We start from the raw sequence: 22,352 nt of genomic DNA, 5'->3' as shown, positions 1-22,352 counted from the left end.
TGACCCCATGTCTACCCTGCTGGGGACATAGTGACCAGGTGGGACCTCCAGGCCCATTTCAATTGACTCTCCATCCAGACTAGATTTTTCCCATCATTCTTTTGTCCCTGGCATAGTAAGAAGTTTGGTCTCATCAATAGAAATGTAGTGCTGGTCTTTGTCTCCATCATCCCTAGCCTAGAGCTCCTGATAGAGATGTATTCAGTGCACTTGGCCTTTACAATCATGATCCCTCTCACAATCAAGAATTCTCTCACCTGGAGTAAATTAGCTGGAGTATGAGCTGGCAGGGAGATTGTGCCATCCCAATGCAATATTTGGAAGGAAGGTTACCTTAGGTCTCTGTTGCTGTGATAAAGCACTATGAGCAAAAGCAATATGAACAGAAAAGGTTTATTTCAGCTCACAGTTCCACATCCCCGTTAATCATTGAATGAAGTCTGGACAGGAACCGAAGCAGAAAACCATGGAGAAATGCTGCTTCCTGGCTTGCTCCTCCTGGCTTGCTCAGTTTATTTTCTTACACTCCCCAGGACCAGCTACCTAAGAGTATAACCACCTACAATGGGCTGGACCCTTCCACACCAATTATTAAGCAATAAATGTCCACAGAAATGCCTACCAGCCAATCTAAGGAAGCATTTTCACAATTAAAACTCCATCTTTCTAGGTAAGTCTAGGTTTATATTGATGTTCTCTCCCAGAGTTACTAACCTTAAATAGTGCAGAACACGTATATGGACAGAGACATTTGAATAGGTTTCACATATATTGCCTGAAATAAATCGCTGAGGTGAAACTTCTGTTTTGCTGGGACAATGGATACTGTCACTAGGGCTGAAGAATCAGCTGTGATTAAGAAGAGACCAACATCCAAATAAATATGATAATGAATTGTGTGAAGGGCAAAGAAGGTGACCTCTGGCTACTTCCCAGTGATGCTGAGACAGGTCTTCAGGAAGGCAATGCAACCACCCAGCCAGCACAGAAGGCAGTACCCAACTCTCTCTGTCTCTGTCTCTCCGTCCCTACCCCACCTTCTTACCCCTTTTCAACTGAATTGAAGAAAGTCTGCACAGGTGGAGGATTAGGAAGTCCCAATTAGTGATCTCCTGGTGGCTATCCCTCTCCAAAGTGAGAAAAGCCATCAGGAAGGACCTGCTCACTGTTTTGGTTTATATTTGCATTCCTGACATCTGTTAGCCATCTTCCCTTTCGTGTCTTTACCTAGAAAGACAGCATTCAAGATAGCACATGGGGAAATGCATGTAAGTCTGGGGCATCCTATTCCTGATATCTGCAGCTAGCAATATGCCAGGAAAAATGAACCCACCAGGAGAACATACCACAATACACAATACTCAGAGCACTGTTAGTGATAAGGTTTAAAAAAATAAAGATTTGTTTATTTATTATATGTAAGTACACTGTAGCTGTCTTCAGACATACCAGAAGAGGGCATCAGATCTCACTAGAGATGGTTGTGAGCCACCATGTGGTTACTGGGATTTGAACTCAGGACCTCTGGAAGAGCAATCAGTGCTCTTAACCACTGAGCCATATCTCCAGCCCTATTGATAAGTTTTAAATGTTATCACCACCCTAGATCTCCAAATCAAGGTACTGGGTAATAAACCCTGAATTTTGGGGCAGGGGACTCATAGGAGTTTTGTTTTGTTTTGTTTTGTTTGCTTGTGTGTATGTGTCTGTCTATGTCTCAGCACACATTTGTCACAGCACACATAAGGAAATCAAAGACTGGGCTGGAGAGAGATGGCTCAACGGTTAAGAGCACTGACTACTCTTCTGAAGGTCCTGAGTTCAAATCCCAGCAACTATGTGGTGGCTCACAACTATCCTTGATGAGATCTGATGCCCTCTTCTGGGGTGTCTGAAGGCAGCTACAGTGAGCAGGGCCCCAGTGAGCAGGGACCCAGCGAGGGGGGCTGGAGAGATAAGAAAAAGTATCTGAAGACAGCTACAGTGTATTTACATATAACAAACAAACAAACAAACAATTTTTTTTTAAAAAGGAAGTCAAAGACCTCTGTTTTCTCTTTCCACACTGTGGGTCTGAAGGATTGAACTCAGGACCTTACGTAGCAAGCATCTTCACCCACTGTGCCATCTCACCAGTCCATGAGCTTAACTGCTTCCCTGTGGGATGCTCAGTGGAACCTTGGAATCACAGCATTGGAAGGGGCAGCTTGCTTCCTCAGAATGTTCATCTTTTGAGTAGATTTTTCCCTTCGTGTCTGGATCCCATTGCTGGGGTAAACACTTGTATTTTATTAAATTCTTGGGTGGCGAACACATTGACTATGTGTCACACAACTACTAATGGCTCCAGAAAAGGTAAACAACAATGTCAAAGTTATTTAATTGAGGACAGGATGAGTTTACTAATACAGCCACTGTTTGTTGGGGACGCAGACATAGACTGGGCTTGTCCCTGATGTTTTGTGCTTGCTTGCTTGCTTGGATACTTTTGAGATAAGGTCTCATTATAGAGCCTTGGTTGGCCTGGAAATCTCTGGGTAGACCAGGTTGGTCTTGGATTAGTAGAGGTTTGCTTTCCTCTGTCTCCTGGTGCTGAGATCTAAGATGTGTGCCTTATATTTCACACTCATCCTATCCAGATCTGAGGAGATGCTCCTTAGTATAGAGAGCCACGAGAATCTAAATAATCCACCCCTCAAATCCCAATCACCCCTTTCTATTTGCAATCGAGCCTGTCTCGTCATGACCTGATATTTCTGAGACAAACTTCTGAGCTGAGAAGAAGTACAGCAACCTACTGTTAAACATCAAACCCAAGGACTGAGTCTGCTGAGAAGTCTTTCCCAAAGACAGTAGGGAGGCACAGTCAGGAGGGCATCTCAGCCTAGCACGTGTCTCCTGAGAAGTTGCTGATGAACCCCAAGCACTTATAGGAGGAAAGAATGAAATTAAGAAAGAACCAACAGGGATGAGAAGTGTTCAATTTTGCAGCAGCACAAAGGATATCACAACACAACAGGCTTAGTGAACTGCCTGACCCCTCCGCTTCCCTGCTTCTGTCTCCTGTCTCCTTAGTCAACATCTCAGTCTGCTTGTGCTTGCCTTCCCGAGGGTGGAACTCACACCCTGCCTTATCCAGGCAAGTACTCTTCCACTTGCTACACCCAAGTTCTACAAAATTTAAAGTTGGTAATTATTATATATGTGTGACTGTACATATGTGTGTGTGTGTGTGTGTGTGTGTGTGTGTGTGTGTGTGTGTGTGAACGGGACACGCATGTGCCATAGTACACATGTAGAGATCAAAGGACAACTTTCAGGAATCACTTCTCTCCATGTACCATGAGATCGAGATCCAGTTCAGGCTTTGGGTTTGTGTTGCAAGTGTTCTGACCTCTAAGGCATCTTTGCCACCCTAAGCTCTTTGTTCTTGATTTTGGCCACCTCACTGTTGCTATCATGAGGTGGACAAAATCATGAAATAGTAGGGTTTCTGGCACTCAGTAGGGGCTGCTCTGGATGAAATGAGTCTCAAAACTAAGGTGTGTGTGTGTGTGTTGCTTGGGTTCAAGACCTCTTGGTCCTAATGCTAAATGGCTCTCCCCCCAGGTTTTGCTGGCCTGCTCTTTCCAGATGCAGCACACACACACACACACACACACACACACACACACACACAATTTGAAGTCACATCAGGGGCTGAAGAGATGCCTCAGTAGTTGAGGGCATCGTTGACCACATTGTTATTGTGGTCCCAGCACTAAGATGGGTAGGCAGCTCTAGTTCCAAAGCATCTACCCACTACACACACACACACACACACAATGATACTTTTAAGGCACCATAAGCAACAATCTCTCCCACCCTCCTGCTCTGTCTTGACCAAGCTTTGACAAAGTGATGCATCTAGGATCCTAAAGCAAAGTTGCCGGTGCTGGTCCCAGAACATGCTTGGGGAACCATTGCCACCCATCCCAGAATCTCAAGCCACGAGATGCTGGAGAGGGAGAAGTGAAAGCTTTGGGGTACAGGGGGTGACTGTGTGCTGACTAGAGCTCACCAACAGCTGTGCTTGTTAACATGTCAAGAATAACAGTCCCTCCCCATCACTTGTCTGTGATGAGTACAGAGGCACCCCATCTCCTGAAATTTGTATCATTAAAGTATATAATTTATAAGGCAGTCTTCCCCTTCAGAAGGGAATAACAATATCCTGCTTTTGTCAGCGTGCCTGGCCTAGTCAAACACAGAATGGTGTTGCCATGGCCCCACTGACCCAAGAAGATGCTGGGAAGACAAAGGTTACTGGCAGCCTTACCCACGGTTGGGTAAGAATAGTCGGACTAGACACTTGTACTTAAACCAGTCCCAACGAGGCTCCTTTCCCATCAGGCTACACTGAGGATGGCAGGAGGCAAAGCTTCCTTGGGCAAGTGGTATCTTCCTTAGGACTTGGCCTGGACAGCTGTCTCTGCATTTGGGATCTCTGCAAACCACTCTAACCTAAGCCTTAGGGATGTTCAGTGTGTTGGGCCTGCACTATAGCCAGAAAAGCAGGAGCCTAGTCTTCAGGATCCATGTGTGTTAGCTAGGTCCCCATAACAAAGTCCCACAGATGATACACTAGTCAGTTTTCCTGAGGCTGAAGTCAGAGTTTAGGTGGACCGGGAGCCTAGCACCTCTGTAGTCTTTCTGGCTTATAGATGCTCTCTTCCGTCTTTATAATCTTTCTGTGCATCTGTGTCTGAATTGTCTCTTCTTTTTATTTTAATTTTTGAGACGGGGTCTCACTATGTAGCCTTGGGTGACTTAGAATCACTTTATAGGCCATGCTGGTTTCTAGTTTCTACCTGAGATTAAAGGTGTGGATGCCACCTCACCGGGCTCCAATCTCCTTTCCTTGTAAGGAAACAGACATGCACAGTGAAAAGGGCCACACCCCCCAAATATCACTTAATCTCGATTCCCTCTTCCAAGAGCCTATTTATATTTATAAACGTGTCATTTATAGAAGATCCTGGAGACAAGAGTTGGGAAGAACACCAGTCAGCCTCCACCCTGCCCTCTAAGGTGGGCATGACAAGAAACAGATGCTGCTGGAGTTGGTTGAAAAACAGAACTCCAAGACACAGGGCCATGTCCAGAAAGCAAGGAGTCACAGCAGCTTAGGGGTGCTGTCAGGGCAAAGGGAAAGCTGTCTCGGATAGGCACAATAGGTACAACTGTATGGAAAGAAGCACTTGGGAGGCTGAGGCAGCCAGGACATAAAGACAGATTTTAAAAGATAAAAATAGATGATAGATAGATAGATAGATAGATAGATAGATAGATAGATAGATACATATATACATACATACATACATACATAGGCAGACAGGTGAAAAGAAGAGCTTTCTCTCTGTGACCTCCAGGAATCAGGACACATGGCTGGCCTTTGGAAAGAGGCTCGCTCCACTATGCTGTAGGAAGGTCTCAATTCAGCCCAGTTTGAGCCCTTTTCTCCCCCTGCTTGTAGCTATGAAAATAGCCTGCCAAGAGGCATGGTCATGTAGGTGGCCCAGGAAGTTGCTCAGCCTCTGCTCACCAAGATTCCTATCATATGAAGGGGATCAGGGCTCAAACCAGCGACCTGAGCTCAGAAGCTCTGCCGTCCCTAGATTCTTTGAACAAGGAAAGGAACGGTACAGGAACATATCAGAGAGGGGTATAAAGCCTCTGCCAACTCTCCAGGGTGTCCTCGGGCTCACAGGGCATCCTCAGCCTTTAGGGGCCTAGGAGATAGCCACTCATTCACAGAACACAAGCTTGTTCTTAGGCTATGAAAGAGCCCTGTGAGCTGGGGGCTTGAGACCAGGATGGAGGTGTGGAGGCCAGGTGATCAGGGACTTTCATGAGAGGCTCCAGCAGTCTCTCATAAGGGATGGGAACCTAGTATGCAGTCTGCCGCAGCCGTTGCTTAGCCCCACCCAGAAGCCAGTCACAGAGTACCTTCAGGTTTATTGTCAGCTAAGAGGCCAGTTGGTACTCTCTGCATAATTTGTCTTTGTGTGTGTGTGCAAGTGTCTATGTGTGCGTGCATGTGTGTGTGTGAGTTTGTTTGTATGTGTGCTGTGTCTGAGCAGCTGTATATTGATGTGTAGCATGTCTACATGTGTGTGTGAAAGCATGTCTGTGGATGTGGGAATAGATGTTTGTGTGCGCTTTCCTTCTGTGGAGATGATACTCATTATTCAAGTCCCAGACCATCTTCCTCTTAGACTTAATAGGCTTCACCAGGCAATCTTACCACATCTGTGCCACATGCCCATGGCATGGAGAAGACAAAGTAGCTGTACGGCTACCCACTTCCTGCAGTGGACCACATTTGGCCTGGCTGGCTCAGCTGTCTACAATGAAAGGCAAGGCTGGGTTGGAAGGAAACGATAAACTGAGGAGGCAGCAATAGTGCTTAGCAGCCTCTGGCAGCCACACATAGACATGGCCACAATACCACCATTCGATGTCACTGGGAACACAGTCTAGTTAAAACATTTCATTTCAGTGTTAATTTAGAAACATGAAGAGTCTTTAGGAAAAATCTTTATTTGGGGCTGGAGGGATAGCTCAGCAGTCAATAGCACTGGGTGCTCTTTCACAGGACTGGGTTCATTTTCCAGGACCCACATGGCAGCTCATAATTTTGCCCTCTGCGGGCACACATGTGGTACATGCATATACCCATACATATAAAATAAAACAATAATATAATTTTTAAAAGTTTGTATTTGAGGAAATGCATTTGTCTGTAGCATAGATAAGGCCCAGTAATTATTTAGTGAATGATTAAGCAAAATGTTTTTATTTTTATTTACATTTTAACCTTTCAAGACCAAGTACTATATCTCAGGCTGCTCAGAGACTTATGTTGTAGCTCCGGCTGGTTTCCAGCTTTGCTCAGCCTTAAATGAACAACTTCATCTTCCTCTGGTCTGCAACTGGGCACTCTGGCTTTCTCGTAGCAGGACTCCTCACTGCTAGGTACAGAACAAAGCTAAGCTCACGGTGAAAGTGTACCTGGACCAGGACCTCACAGAGCTTGGAAAGTGGCCCTGTATCCACGTGGATATCTGTGCATATCATTTTTTTTTTGTCATATGTTCAAGACTTAATAGGTTTAAAAAAGTAGCAGAGTATTTTTGAATGAGAAACCTAACAGCAGTGTCAATTTAGTACTTAATAGTGAGAAAAATATACATCCTTTTTAACTTTAGAAATGAAGTTGAGTTAGATAGCTGCCTCCATCCAGAGGTCATCAATGCTACTCCACAGAATGAGTTTTTTAAATTCTCTTTTGCCACTGTTAAGTTGAAGATAACTTCCAGAATAATAATAATAATATAAAAATGTGACTGGAGTCTGGGGGGGAAATTTCCTAAATCACAGTGTTCTCTTTTTGCTACTGTTTTTCAACTCCCTAAGAATGCATGTTACTGATAGGTACTCTCACACTCCAATGGTGAGAACAGAAAACATTTGCAAAAATAGCTTTTCAAATCAGCCAATATTCAGATTGTAAGAAATGGTTTTTCTTTAAAGGCAAGGATACTGTAGTGACTGCTGGGCCTGTGTAACCCACAGACCTACCTGTACAAACGGGAAGTTTTTGGAATCTTGAAACACCAGCAATGAGAATTCTGTGATGTTCCAGCTGCTTTTTAAATATAGTACCAGAAAAAGTCTCTTATTGGTTTGGTTCAGGCATGACTAATTTTCTCCCTGCTGTGTACAATACTGGAAATCCAGTATTTATTATTTCTCATCAAAGTGAATTCCTTTAGAACAGTAATAATATTGTCTTATAAAACTAGTTGATACAATTTGCATACTGAATGAAGAAATGTTATACAACAAACTCACAGCAGTCAATTAATACACAGGCTAGTTACATGTCTCATCAGCCTACAAGAATTTCTGAATCGAAGCCTAAGTGAGGTAAGGTGCTGTAACTTTTTGAATCTAAATACTGACTTTTAACCAGTACCAGTGATGAGCCCATTCTTTTCAGATGGAAAGTTATAACTGTTAAACTGTATCCAATATTTGCTGTAAAGCGCTAATAATTGCTACATTAACTAACCCTCAAGAAAGGAAAATATTTGCAACAATATGAAATTATCAACCACTAAGCAGGTTAAATGCCACCTTCATGTCTGAAGGAAAAGTACAAAATAACCATGAAGATGAATGAAGTTTATTGGCGACTGTCAGACTGTGGTGGCAAAGAGGGACCCATCACAACCAGAGTCTGCTTGTCCATTGTGCTGTGACATAATTGTATTCCTGCCTGGTTGTGATAGCTATCAAGCAAGAAATTTACTACAAGATTAACAGAGACACAGTAATGAAAAACATGGAGCATGCTGTAATTGGCTGTTATTAAAGGGTAGTCATAGTGCTTTGTAACTCCCTTGCTGCAGACTTGTGGACAAATCCAAACCAGAATTTTCGGATACTTTCCTTCCTTCCGTTTCAAAGTTGTGGTGTGGATACCTCCTACCCTGTTTCGCCTTGCTCACTTCACAAGCCAGTGGCTAGGAGAAGCCTAAGGGGGTGGGGTAGATACTGCATGTGCCACATGAGATTTAGAGGTGTAGGAGGGCTTCAAAACTGGGAGGTGTTGGGTTTACGTTGATTGTAGTTCCCCAGGATAGTAAGGAAAACATCCCAGATCACTTTTACATTTCTAACATGCTATAAAAGTCCCCATAAAACAGGAAGAAAACTGTTCCAGAAGCATGAACGGTTTTTCGACCGACACAGCAGTGGTGATGGCGGCCTGTTCCATTCATATTTTAATGAGGCCAGTATCTCTGAGACAGTCCTTGCCTGCAGAGGCGAGGTTCCTGGAAGATCACAAAGGGAGTCGCTTTATTGACAAGTCCCATTCAAAACCTTCACTGTGTACAAAGAAAGACTTGGTTCTTATTCCACTTGTCTCACTACGTACTGCACTCTTAGAATTCGAACAATCGGGGGTAGGGGGTTGGGGGGCCCGGGGGTCAATTATTCTATGAACAGTCTTTAAATATACCAAAGGTGGGTCAGCTGAGTACAGTCATATTAATGTAATGTTAATACATGTTTGAAGAGCTGTGATGAGAAACATCTTTTTAAAATATTTTCCCAATACACGGTGCTTGGGGATTTTTAAGATCAAAATTTGGAGATTCTTCGGTAAAATGACCTCTTTGGCACCATCACGTTGGGAGGGCCCTTTTCCTTTCCGGGGATGCTTATCTAGCATCCTGTAAGCCCCCAGCAGCAACTGCGCCTGATTTTAAAGACTACTGCAAAAGGCTAGCTAGCTAACGCCATTCAAAAGCTGTCAATCTTCAGACTTAAAAAAAAAAAAAAGGCAAAACAAAACCTGTAGAAATTCACGCGCGCGCGCGCGCGCACACACACACGCACGCACGCACAAACACACACACACACACACACACACACACCTATTTGTGCTAAAGGAGGGGACACTGCCTCCCTATCCAAAGGTGTAAGGTTATACTTTAAAACAAACTTATAAAACTCAGCATTCTTCTGCACACAGATCTGGGTATTAGGTCAACTTGAAAAGGGAAGAAAAACAGAACAGTTTCTAAGGAGGTGAAGACACACTTAGTATGTGAGGACCTTCCGACCTGGTAACTGGACTGGTCTTCCCAGGGCCCTTTCCCTATGCCTGAGACGTCCCACCCAAGACCCTGCCCCACTCCCACACAGAACCTGCTTGCTTTTTTCCTGGGAGAGGGAAGGAGAGAATGAACTTCCTAGTTGCTACTAGGTTTTTTTTATGAACGACCCTCTTTCGCCTTGACTTAAAATTCTGCTTTGTGGACAACTATAAACTGACACTTTTACGTAACAGTTAAGGAAAGATGCTCAACAGTCTGGCATCCCGGAAAATCCGAGCCCTCGTTGTGTTAAAGACCTGCTTTGAGTCTTTCATGTGAGAATTCACCTTTGCGATCTCGCGCCTTTCCCAGTGGCCCCTCAGAGTTTACCGGAGTGTCATCCGATTTTCAGATGTGCCAGTAAACCTGTGAATTTCTTCTTTGCAACTTATAAAGCTTGAAAAGCACAGATTAAAAATGTCATTTGTATTTGAAAGTGCCATCGTAGAATCTCGGTTTTTCACTGTAGACATTTATTTATTTTTAGTTTACTGAATTTGGAAGAAAAAAAAAAACTTGACACCTGCTGTGGAGTGTTCTCATTTTAGTTCGCAGACGCATTTAATTAATTGCTCTTGCGAAGCAAGAGCCTTGAGAGTTTCCGGTGGCCTGAGGTTCACCTGGGCCGCAGCAGGTGCGGCGCGGTCCTCGTGCTCCGTCCCTGCGCTCTGGGTAAAGTGCGTGCCTGGGGTCGGTTCCTGGTGGACGCTGGGGGCGGCGGCGATCAGGGAGTGTTCCTCTCGGGCTCCGCCATCCGTGCTTTCAAATTAATTGCGGATCGGCTTTGCGGCCAGATGGCGGGGAAACGTCGGGACCCTTTGTGCGCCCCGAGCGCGCCAGTGAATGTCGCGCAGTCGTTGGCACCGGAAGGGTTCACACTGCGTGTGAAAGGGGACAAAGGGAGCTGGATATATCAACACTGCAGAAACTGAGTTCATTTGTCATGCAGCCCCTTTCAGCGCAGTTGTCATGCAAACTTCCTTCTTTGATCAGCAGAGGGTGGAGAGAGAGAAAGCCCGCAAAGCCGCGGGCCCGGACGAACGCCCTTGGCGGCTCCACGCCCCTTCCGGAAGGAGCCGCAGGGACCCGGCCTCCTGCACCTTGACCCGTCTAGACGCCGCACAAGGTTTTGTCTCGGTTTCCAAGGGCGCGGGGTGCTCTTTGACCCGCGCCCGGGGCGGAGGTGGTGGCACGGATCCCAGCGCGCCCCGGCAGGTCCTGGAGGGAGAGGGGCTCCCGGGACGCGCGCCAGCTGTTCCCAGAGCAAGCCGAGGCCGATGAGGGGCAACCCGGGCCCTGCTGCCCCTGACAACCTCGGCGTGGACCCCGCATAGCCTCCTCGGGAAGTCCGGAAGGCGAGGGGGCAGCGCGACGCGGGATGGGCAGAAGTGTGGCTTCCCCACAGAACTGATGCGCTCTCGACGCCCCCCTCTCCTCCTATTTTCTGTGCTTCAACTTTACTCAACAACTTTTAAAAATATCTATAAGTACAGCTTCTAGATTTCTCTGTCTCTTACTGTCCACTGTCAAGCACGTTAGTTTCTCACTAGAATTTAAGCCTGCTTTAAGCTGCATAAAGAATGATGCAGCTGCGGGAAGCCGTCCCTTCACTTGTTCACTGGACCCGCGTGGGCGTGGGCAAGTGTCCTGGCTGGTTCTGTTCTTCTTGTAGGTTCCCCTGGCCCAGTCTGAGGCGTTCCTCATCGACCTTTTGGATAAAGTGTGTGTGCGAATGAACGATTACCAGCTGGAGGACGACCCAGTGACCAAGCAGAAGTATTTCAGGAGATATGCTCCGAGGAAGGGAGACAAAATATACAAAGAATATAAAAAGTTCTTCTTTTATTCTGATGCCTTCAGACCTTTGAAATTCGCGGTAAGCCCCCTTCTAAGAGCCTGTTGGGGTTCCCCTTGCCTTCCTGGAGCTACTCTTGAGTGGTTGGTGAACAGTGCACAGTCAGGTACTCACAGCTCTGCTGTCCTGTGCTGCCCCTCAGGTTAAGTCTTCATAGAACACTTGGTGCTTTGGCTTGTGAGACATCTCAGGGGTGGTGGCATGCTTCAGTGATCTGTGGGGAAGGTGAAGGGAGTTTTATAAAAGCAAGGTGCCTTGTGTTCCCTGTCCTGGGGACATGGACACCATTTGCACATTGCTTGTCTGGGTATTCTGCTGGTATGGAGAGAGCTCAGTCTTTCTTGTTGCCTAAGGAAGCAGGGGTTGTGGTTTCTCAGCTGAAATCCGAATGGAGGCCAAGAGTCGTTAACAAATATATATATAGATAAATGTTGGAGCAGTGGCCCCAAAAATCCTTTCTCCCCCCCCCCCCCCCCAGGCTTCTCGGGAAGAGTGTTTTCCTAGGGTTAATTCAAGTTTTGTATCTCAGGCTAGGCTACACCAAGTGGGTCAAGAGCTAAAGCTAAATCAGCTAAAGCTGATTTTACAAAAAGTTAACCTCTGTCTTACTAGGGTGTGCCTTGCAAAAATGCATTGCTGTAGAATCACACAGTGATGGGCAGGCCTTGTTTAAAAAATTTATTAAGTTCACACAGTGGCCAAAATGTCAGGCCTGCTTCAGCCCCAACATGGGGCTGTAGCTGACATTTGGAGATTTCATTTTAATTAAAAAGCGAGGGCAATGATTCAGGGCTAAAAGTCCCATGGAACCCGGACACGGATGTGAGCGTGTTTGTCTTTCACAGGTTTTCAATAAACACATTATAGTGGAATTTAAATATTTTTAAATGCCATTTTAAAATCTTAGAGTCTTGCTTAATGAACTCAGACATGGTTTACAAGTCTCCAGTGGATGGCCCTCAGTAAGTAACCTCCGAGTTCCAAAGAAGGCCGCCTGGTCGTTCTTGAGAAATAACTACACACAAAATTTAACACTTTCAGACCCCATGACAACTTTGTGCTTCCTCCTGCCTGAAGTGTCAGCTTGTTTTATTTTTATTTTTTATTTGCTCTGAAAAGCAAACCCAAGATTTGAGCTAGGTTCCTAAAGGGTCTACAAAGAAAGTCCCTTGATCAGCAAGGCAAGCACAGTGCTCTGCTGCATCTGGCAGGGGCATCTGGCAGGTGCTATGTTATGAAGGCAGAGGAGCCTCCGTTGTTTCAAATTTTCAAACCACAAAGTGGATTACTATGTTCAATTGGAAGGGAACCGGTTTAAACATTTCCAGGAAATGTGGTATTTAAGATGCTGAAGCCCAGGAAAGGAAAGCTTTCTTTTACTTCCTGCTGCACTCCAGACTTTAGGAAGAGAAACAAACACAGCCAGCCATTTTCCCTCCTCCTCCTCCTCCACCTGCCTTGTAACAGAGTAATTATTTAGTTAAGTCTCAGGAAAATGATACAATTAGCATTTCTGGACTAAGGTTACTCTTATGCAATGATGTATCAAACCAAAGGGGCCAAGGAAAATGGACCTCCTTGGTTACATGCTTTTCTGTGTTCAGCTTCTAAAATGTCAGTAGTCTGTGCTAATAAGGAGCCCTGTCCATGTGTCTCTGCTCACACGTTGCTATTGTGTTTCTGCAGTGTGAAGCCATCATTGAAAAGTATGAAGATGAGATATTCGAACTTATTGCCCAGGAGGCAAACCATCTAGCTGATATGCTGTGCAATGAAAAATCAGGTACTGTGTCTGATGTAACACGTGCTCCCAGCCTCACTTACCAGCTCCCACTCAGCCTTGCACAGCTCATCCACAGGGTAGCCTGGCTGTCTTACTGCCAGCCTGACTTTACACAGACTTCTGGGGACCAGACCCCTGTGCCAGAAAGGAGAGCTACAGAAGCCAGAGCCAGAGCCTTCTTGATGACTTTCCTTCTCTGCCTTTGTTTTGTTTTGTTTTTCAAAGAATGTAGGCTTGACTTTACCACTGATTTTCAGAGCTGGGTGACCCCAAAGCCATAGATGTTAGATTTTTGTATTCTGGTCCAGAAAGGGATGTGCCTTTCATAGCTTAAGTATTTGTCCTAACAACAGAAGGTAGGATTTTTATTTTAAAAGAAGAGTCATTATGCTTGTTGCTTGTTTGGGTTGGGGGTTATTTGGATATTTTTTTCCAGGTTCTTTTCCACTGAGTATCTTCATCTAAAAAGTTTTTTTTTTCTGTCCCAACATGTTTGAATACTACATGCTTTATTTATATCTTTAGACACACGCATGCCTACGTAGAAGCTAGGAAAATAATGAACAGAAGGTTATCTACTATGTGACCAGATGAAGCCCATGACTACTAGCTAGCCCCTCCTCAGTGTGCTCGAGCATACCTCTGCTCTATGATCACACACGCTTGTACAGAGATAAGAACGGGCTGAGTCTGTTGAGCAGGGCTTCTCAGACATCCTTAAGAAAATAAATGTGTTTATATGAAGACAGTGGTTTACCCCGTGTAGCTCTCTGTAAGTAATGCAGAAGCCTGAGATCAAATTCAGCAGGATATACATAGGCCAATGACACATCAAATATGGTGCTCAAAGGAATAGCACTGTGTGCTTGTACCTACATATTAATGCCACTAGAAGTTTCTAGATAAGACAGCCACAAAGCCCCTAACAAGATAGTTCAAGTTTTCTTACTCTGGGTAGACAACAAGGTCGCTTTCTATTTAGAAATCCATTCCAGTGGGAGCCTGTAGAAAAATTCAGGAAAAAATGATTAGAGCAGATTATTTAACAGCCTGAGATGCTTTATATAGTTCTTTAATTACAGAAGTGTGACAGTCACATAAGTTCATAGCCATACTTCCCAGAGAAAGGCTTTTTGAGGTATTTTGGCCAGTTCGGCTGAGATAGGTGTACGTCAGATATTAATGCATATATGATGGGCAGTGTTTGAAATCTGTCTGCTAGTCTTGCTTGTGAACAACTGAATCAGCCACAGTCATCTTTGATGGACACCATAAATGACTACATGAACACCCAGGCATTCCAGAAAGACCTGTTGGGGTGTTAGCCTCTGTCTCTGGGAGCTGCCTCTCAGTTCAGTTTCCTAGGGAGGACTGTTCCCAGGTTTAGCGATATGACTTAGTTTTAGTAATGTTAGCACCCTCTCTCCAGTTTTTGTATAGGTGTAATTGGAAGTAAAAATGGAAACTATAGCCCTGGAGAATAAACCTAAGAGCTGTATGGAGCTGCTAACGTGAAAGTGGACACTAGATGACTCTGAATTGGATTGCTTTTCAACTCTTCCTAGCAGCTGGGGTGTACAGAGTCAAAGGCACCGCTGTGCCCTGGCATGGTGGATAGAGCTCTCTCAGAAGGTGCTCCTTCATGAAGCTTGTGATGGAGACAGCAGCTGATATGTAAATCAGAAACTGGGGCAAATTAGTGTTTAACAGAGACAAAGCTCCTTAGAAAGCTACTGTGAAAGCAAGGTAGAATGCAGACTGACATAAATTATTGCCAGAAAAAAATTAAAATAAAACCCAACGATAAAAATGTCAAACTACCAGCCATGTCTCTAGTTCTAGTAATGTCTATTCTCTAAATAATTTTTGTCTCCTTAAAACCAATAGGTGAGTGTTTTCCCTATTCTCAAAATAGCATCTTGTATGTAACATATATTCATGAAGTAGTTATTGGTTAATGTACAATTACCTGTGCCTGCCCTCCAACACACACACAAATACACACACACACACAGAGATACAGAGAGAGAGAGGGAGAGAGAGAAAGAGAGAGAGAGCACAAGGGAGCGAGCGAGCACTAACCTGGGCCACATGGGCTGTCTCAAGGAAAACAAATTAACAAATAAATTCTAGTGACTGGAAGAGTAGCAAAGGCATGCTACTCCTGTGATTTAACACATGGGATGGCTTCAGACACCCATGGCATGAAATGTGACTCTTTCATTTCACAGAAAAACTCTTGGTGCCTTGACATGTCATCTACAAAACAGTACAGTGGCCTTTCTACCAGAGCAGGGTACCAGCTGGATTTCAGAGATTCAGTGTATCTTATGTTCCATTATAGCTTTGCCGGTGCCTTATCTCAGCAATGTAAACCGTGCCTCAGGGCTGTGTCCTGTATATATGTGTGTATGTGGAGATGGGGTATGTGGGGGTGAGTTGCCATCCTGAGAACTGGGGGAATGCTTGTCCATTAGTCACAGGGAGATAATTATTTAGAAAATTATTTAGAAAATAAATGTTTTTATAACTAGAGATTTTTCTGGATATTTATTCTCCATATCTAACAAACACACTGTATATATGAGTTTTTCTTTTTCCTGCTTTATCTAGACTGTCTCCCTTTCTTTGTAGCAGAGCAGATGAGGCCAGACTGGCTCTTCAACATATCAAGGCTCAGGCATTCACCCTCATGCACAGATATAAATGGGGAATGCTGGAGAGGACCCGTCTACATCTCAGGGTGGCCATGTTTGAATTATAAAATGCCATAGCAGAGAGAATCTTATAAGCACTGCTGTCATCTGATGGGTGAGGAAGGGCACTGCCTGGATCTGTGGGTGCCACTGTGGTGTCATGCACTAGGCAGAAGGACCACTGAGCACACTCTACTCATGGTGTATGGCAGGGGAGTCAGGCTTATTCTCATTTTTTTCATAGACAAAAGGAGTGGGGGAAGTAACTTCATGAGGTTTCTCCAGTGACATCTTCTGTGTCAACCCCTGCATCTCCAAAGAGTCACTTTGATATCTTAAATTAAAATGACTAAAACCATGATATAATATAGATTATGACTCAAAAATACATCTGTGTTCATAAAGGTAGCGGGCATGAGGCTGTGGATTGTGAGTGGCAATCCTGTATCCTAGAGATGTAAGGATCTTCTTGGAAACATAAATAAATATATTCTATATTAATCACTCTGTGCAAATATACAATCACAACCTTTAGAAACATATTAAGAACTCGTGGTGTAAGATAGCAAGTCCCTAGAAGAGGCTAGCTGACATTTAAATGAGGGAGAATCTTCACTTCTGTCTGACTTCTCAACGTAAGAGGGGAAGACTTAAAAAGACTATGTAGCTAAAGTAATTCACAGCCATTCTTAAATAGAACTGCTACCCTTGCTTTAGAAAGGAAAGTAATGTGAATCAAAATAGCTAGTGCCTCCCTACACAGCATCTGCACCTTTCTAACCGTGAAATGCCCTGCATGCATCATCCTTAAATGCTCCAAATCCTGTGGAGGTCTCAAATGATGCTTGCTCAAAAAAGGCTGAAAGATGGGATGAAGACAGTAGGGTTGGCCCGTGAATCTTTCTGGAAACTGGGCTTGGGATCCATGTAGGTGTTGAAAATGTGTTCCGTTCTAATTTTCCATGTATTTATAATTTTTAATAAGAAAATCTTTAAAAAATGTGCTGCTGCTGGCATGGGCTTTCTGAGGAGAGAAACCGGCTCAGTGGCCTGGGATTTACTGGTTAGTGACACCTTACTCTTTTTCCAGATCTCTGTGGCACTCCTACCAACAGTCCTGAACCCTAGGTATGAGAGGAGTGGAGTCACCCCAGCAGGTCACTGTGCGCTTCCACATCGTGTGACTGCCGTGATAAGGACGTTCATCTTCTGTCTGCTGTTCTTGTCTCATGCGTGATATTGGTTTGAAAATCTCTTGCTTGGCATCGTGACAAACCCCAAGTCTTCTCTTAGGTGAAGAGAAGTTTATAAAACAGAACACCCCTTTGCATATTTGGATGGAAGCTGGGTTGGCAATAGAGCATTAAATCTGGCCGTGGGAAAAGGGCAAAGCGATTTCTTGAAGTCAGTAGGAAATTAAGGGTGGGTCTGAGCAAATGAGCCTGACATGTCCATACACGGTTTTTGCAGTTTCAGAAGAACTCAGTTTGATTTCTCAAATTCTTGATCAGCCACAAATTCAAGGTATTCAGTTGTAACAAATGCCATGGGCTGGTTATTCCGAAAGGTTCTGTGTGGTGGTTTTAAAGCCACCCCTCTCAAACAGGAATGTGACTTACAGATCTGGAAACTCTTATATTTTAGAACTAAAATTCAATAGAACTGATAAAAGAGTGAATATGTCGCAAAGTGGACTGGCCATCATATCAGAGTTTACTGGCCCTGAGTTCAGATGATTCCAAAGGCTATCACATAGTGGGTTTCAAAAGATTCGGCACCGAACACATTTTTGTCTTGCTTGAGTCTCTCTTGGTTTGTTTTCCCCTCACTGATCATAGTGTATAAATTTTCCTACTGGCTGATTTGTCACTCTTTTATGGGACTTTTATTTATGTATTTATTTTTGGATGTGGAGGGCTATTAACCTTTACCACATTTACTGTAACAAAATGTAATAACAGTTTCTCCTGGGTGTTCTCATTGTCTCTGCTAAATTTGCATTCAGTGGAATTGAACTTTAATTATTCAGCATGTGTGGGTACAGGTTACACCTGTTTAATTAAAGAAATTGTCATCACTGTCATTGAAACTTGCATGAATAACAGGCAAACGTTTTACCAGAAGAGCTAAAATGGTTGTTTATAAAAACCATCCAGAAAAGACACTATTTAGGTCATGCATTGGGCTCCTTGGCCAGAATAATCTTTATATTTGCAAAATTTTACCAACATAAAAGGAAGAGATTTCTATTTTTTTTTCCTTCTCCTTAGTCTTAAGTCTTAAATGTCACTTGTTTATCTGGGAATCTGAGAAAGTCTGTGCTTTTGCAATGTGTCTGTGGTTAGTTGTATTATAGGCCCTCTGTAACCCTGAGATTCTGTGCTCCAAATGGACAAGGAAGAAGAGATACAAGGACAGATGATGCTACCTCCCAGTGGGAAAAGAAAAATGCTATTTAAAGCATATTCTGAGCTATAGTGGAGATGCCACAAAACGGGAGGGGGGAACCTGGTCCTTGTATCTTATTTCTATAACCTGTAAGATTAACTCAGCATTTGAGGTAGGACATCTTTTTAGCATTGTTTTACTTGGGCTTTATTAGGACATGCATCCTAGGGTCCCGTTTCTTGAGATTTGCCTTATGGGAACAAGGCTGAGAGGGTGCGGTTATCAGGCTGCTCTTCTGGCACCTTTGTGCAGATGGAGCGTCAGGCTCTCGGCATTGGAAATTGTCCTGGATTTCTTACCAAGCAGGGTCTTAGATCTTACCAGTTGTTTGGCTAACTCATGACTCATTTTTTTTTTTTAATTCTTTTCTATACCAAGTTTGTTGAGCTCATGTAAATGCCTATGGATTACTGAGTTGCTGATTAAATCTTGGTTTGATTGAGAATTAGCCAGAGCCACTGTCTCTCTGCATGTTTCTTGTGAGATGCCTGCTTTGCTGGGAAGTAGCCATAGGAGAGAGAAGCTGTACTGGCTGCCATTCTCCTGACTTTAAAATGACACCAAATACAAAGTAAGATGAATAGCCAGAGAGAACCACTCGACACTAAAAGCAAGCAAATGAAACAAATGCCAAGCAGCAAGATGAAAATTTCTCAGAGTTAACAAAAATCAACATAGATCTGGGTCAAAAAATTAATAACAACAACATTAATGTTCCTTGAAAGTCAGGGTGAGTAATCAAAGTCAGGAAGGGGGGAATTGTGTTGGAGGAAGCATGTAAGCCTTGCTTGAACCTGTATTCTCACAATCCACATATCAAACTGGCCAAAACAAGATGCTTACCTTTGTTCTGCAAGTTGCTGTTTGCTAAGAACTAGCCAAGACTGCTGAACCCATTTCACTGGCGAGTAGATGGTAGAACCAAGTCAAGTCCCAACAAGAAACATCCACCCTTTTTGAGACAAGTCCTCTGACATGTGTCTCTGCTCCTACTGTGTTATTCTCACACATAGTTCCATGTAACAACAACAACAACAACAACAAAAGTTTAACTGTGAATCAGTCTCAAAATTCAGATTATGGTAGGCTATTGGGGGAAGTCAATCTTGTATATGTTTGTTGCTCTGCTCTTAAACTTGATATCAACTTGTGAGCTAATCTTAGACTTAGAAATGTTAAAGGCCAATCAGTAGAATGTGGCACCATTAGTACGTACACTAAATTATTGCAAGAAAACTATACTTGTAAGAGACCAGTGTGGATTTGTTATAACTTCCTGACTGCAATATAATTCTCTTCTTAAGTGTATTTGCTTTTAGACCAAGGAAAAAGGTGAATAGAAAAGATCAAATGCAATAAATGTAGCCGAAATATGGCCTAAGAATCAGCTAGGAAAAGATGCAGTAAATGGCATGGTCTCGCTGAAGTACTTCCTGCCCTGTCCTAGACATGTGTGAGGCAGGGGTTACGGTCATGCTTTGTCATCTTCTGTCCTGTGGGAAAGGTGATGGCCTTTATGTAATGTTGGTTAATCTACTTCCTGTTACTTCTTCATCACTGGCAGGAGGTTTGCCTTAGAAGGGCAGTATGTGGAGACAGTCTCGCTCCTCTTCTGATTATCTGAGAAAGTCCAGAAGTGAGTGGAAGAATGGGTGATGGATGGATGCTTGGTAGATGGGTTGGATGGATGGATGGGTCAGTGGGTGGGTAACTGGATGGTGGATGGATGAATGGATGGATAGATAAGTCGGTAGGTGAGTTAAGTGGACAGACAGATAGGTCAGTGGGTAGGCAGATGGATGGATGGACTAGTGGGTAGATGAGTAGGCAAATACATAAGTAGAAAGAAACTTAGATGTAAAGGTTAAACACATAGGGAAATAAATAAAATTGGGAGATGGGAAGCATATTTGGAGATTTGATGACTCTAGAAAAATCCTGGAGAAATAGTATCTGGAAATGTAAGTCCATCCAGAAAACACAACATTACTATACTTCTCATCTTGAAGAATTGTCTTCAAGACCATTTCAGAAAGAGAAAAATACTTTAAATTACAACAGAAATGATCCCATCTCAACAGTAAGATAGCTGTAAAAATATTTTCAAATATTAACTTGCTGAAAAACAAAAGTTCTGTGGAAGACAGAATCTTGTACTGTGCCAGGATTGTGGGCCACAAATCTAAAACATCCTATCTGATCTTTTGTGTCCTCCAAACACAGCAAGCAACAGAAGCCTGACTAGGAAAGCAAATGACTCCGTGGATGGTCTTGTTCCCTCCAACCACTGAGGGGGAAAGAACTGGAATCTAGGCCGTGCACATTCCTTCCCAAAGAGCTGCTGAGGGGGCTGAAGTGTCCCCTAGGGCAGGCTCATCTCCCCATGTTGAGGAATGAATGTCCAATGTCAGCCAATTGAGCATGGTTGGGACTCAGAGCCTATAAGGCAGAAGTTAAACAATTGTCGCTAACTTTAAACATCACAATAGCAAGGCTAGCGTTGCAAGCAGCACAACACACTCCTGGCGTTTTCTGTGATGGTTTGCCTCAGCAGCTTTCAGAGTGAGTGGGAATTTCTCCACAGCGCATTTTCTGAAATCATCAGATAAAGGGAGACTGTAATCCCAAAGTGGCACTGCAGTAACAGATTTCAGTCAACAATCTTGTGGAAGTCATCTTTATGGCTCTGTTGTTCTTCACCAGAAGACACAGCTGAAGCACTCTGGCACCCCTGGGTTATGGAAGAAAGCACAACACTAGGAAATAGACTATGTGCTCCTATTTAACAAAAGCTCTATTAAGATGGGAACTCTGATACAAAAGCAGGTCCCACACAGGGTAACAGACGCTTCAACTGGCTTAAATGTAATCAAAACCCTGGTTACAAATATCCTAACATTAATGGGTCCAGTGTGCTTTGTAAGTGACACTCCAAACAGTGGGCAAAGGATATAGCCAGTTAGTGCCATCATTCCCCTAGTGGGTCCTAGCCTGGGAACCCATACCTGGCCTGGACTAGGGCTGATCACGGGCTGGTGGTGTATCTCTCTTGTGCGTACCCACCAGTGGGATGGGAAAGCCTTTCAGCTGAGCAGCACTGGGCTGGAAGGAAGAGGTGAGTGAGTGGATGCTGGCCCCCAAGCCCTTCAGCATGGACACAGCAGAGTGGAGGCAGAGCTGGAGGGGGGGGGGCTGTGTGTGGGCAGCATGGGACAGAATGCCTGAATGCAGGTTCACATTGTTTCCAAGTCTTGCTCTTCTCTCTTCCAGTGAGTGAGTCTCACATCACACAAATCTCCACTCCATTCTTTCTGTATAGTTCCTGATGATTGATTCCCAGACAAAAACACTTCCTCCTGTGGTGAGCAGCTCTACTCTCCTGTCAGGGCAGGAAGTTGGGAGAGGTGGAGATCTGTCACAGCCCTGCCCACCATGCAGCAGAACCAAGGCCAGGGACAGGCAGAGCTGGGGATGGTGGACAAGGAGTTAGGTCTGCCTATTTATTCTCTGGGTCATCTGGATTCCCTTACCAACCCTCAGCCCCCTCTGAGCAGCCTGTGTCCTTGAACAAGAGCTATTCTGGACAGTCAATAAGGGTCCCAAGGGAACAGTGTGGCTCAGACAAAGCCTTATCTGAAGGATGAGTGATGAGCTGGGGGCTGGGCCCCTTCCTATTACTTTCTTATTGATTTACACCTCGAATTCCCAGTGCACAGCTCTGGTTCATCTCATAGGCTGGACTATAAATCCAGGATTCACTATGCCACATCTGGAGAAAGGCAAGGTGGATAGCTCACTTTGGCACCTGGCTAGTTGTACTGGGTGGTAGATGATTGATTCAGAATAGCTGCCTCTCCTCT

General features: G+C 44.1%; 1 protein-coding gene across 1 annotated transcript in view; it reads left to right on the top strand.

The window, feature by feature from the left end:
* Nucleotides 1–18,127, top strand: part of Cnpy1 (canopy FGF signaling regulator 1) — a 59,571-nt gene extending 41,444 nt beyond the window's left edge. The window contains exons 3-5 of the mRNA XM_085836550.1: nt 11,383–11,586; nt 13,252–13,348; nt 17,135–18,127. Of these exons, the coding sequence (XP_085692676.1) occupies nt 11,383–11,586; nt 13,252–13,348; nt 17,135–17,172 (339 nt within the window). The 3' untranslated portion in view covers nt 17,173–18,127. The remainder of the gene's footprint in view (nt 1–11,382; nt 11,587–13,251; nt 13,349–17,134) is intronic.
* The last annotated feature ends 4,225 nt before the right edge of the window (nt 18,128–22,352 follow it).

The sequence above is a fragment of the Mus caroli genome, unplaced genomic scaffold (assembly GCF_978045245.1).
Source record: "Mus caroli unplaced genomic scaffold, Mus_caroli_1 scaffold_4, whole genome shotgun sequence".
Lineage (NCBI taxonomy): Eukaryota > Metazoa > Chordata > Mammalia > Rodentia > Muridae > Mus > Mus caroli.
This window is presented reverse-complemented; position numbering and strand designations above follow the sequence as displayed.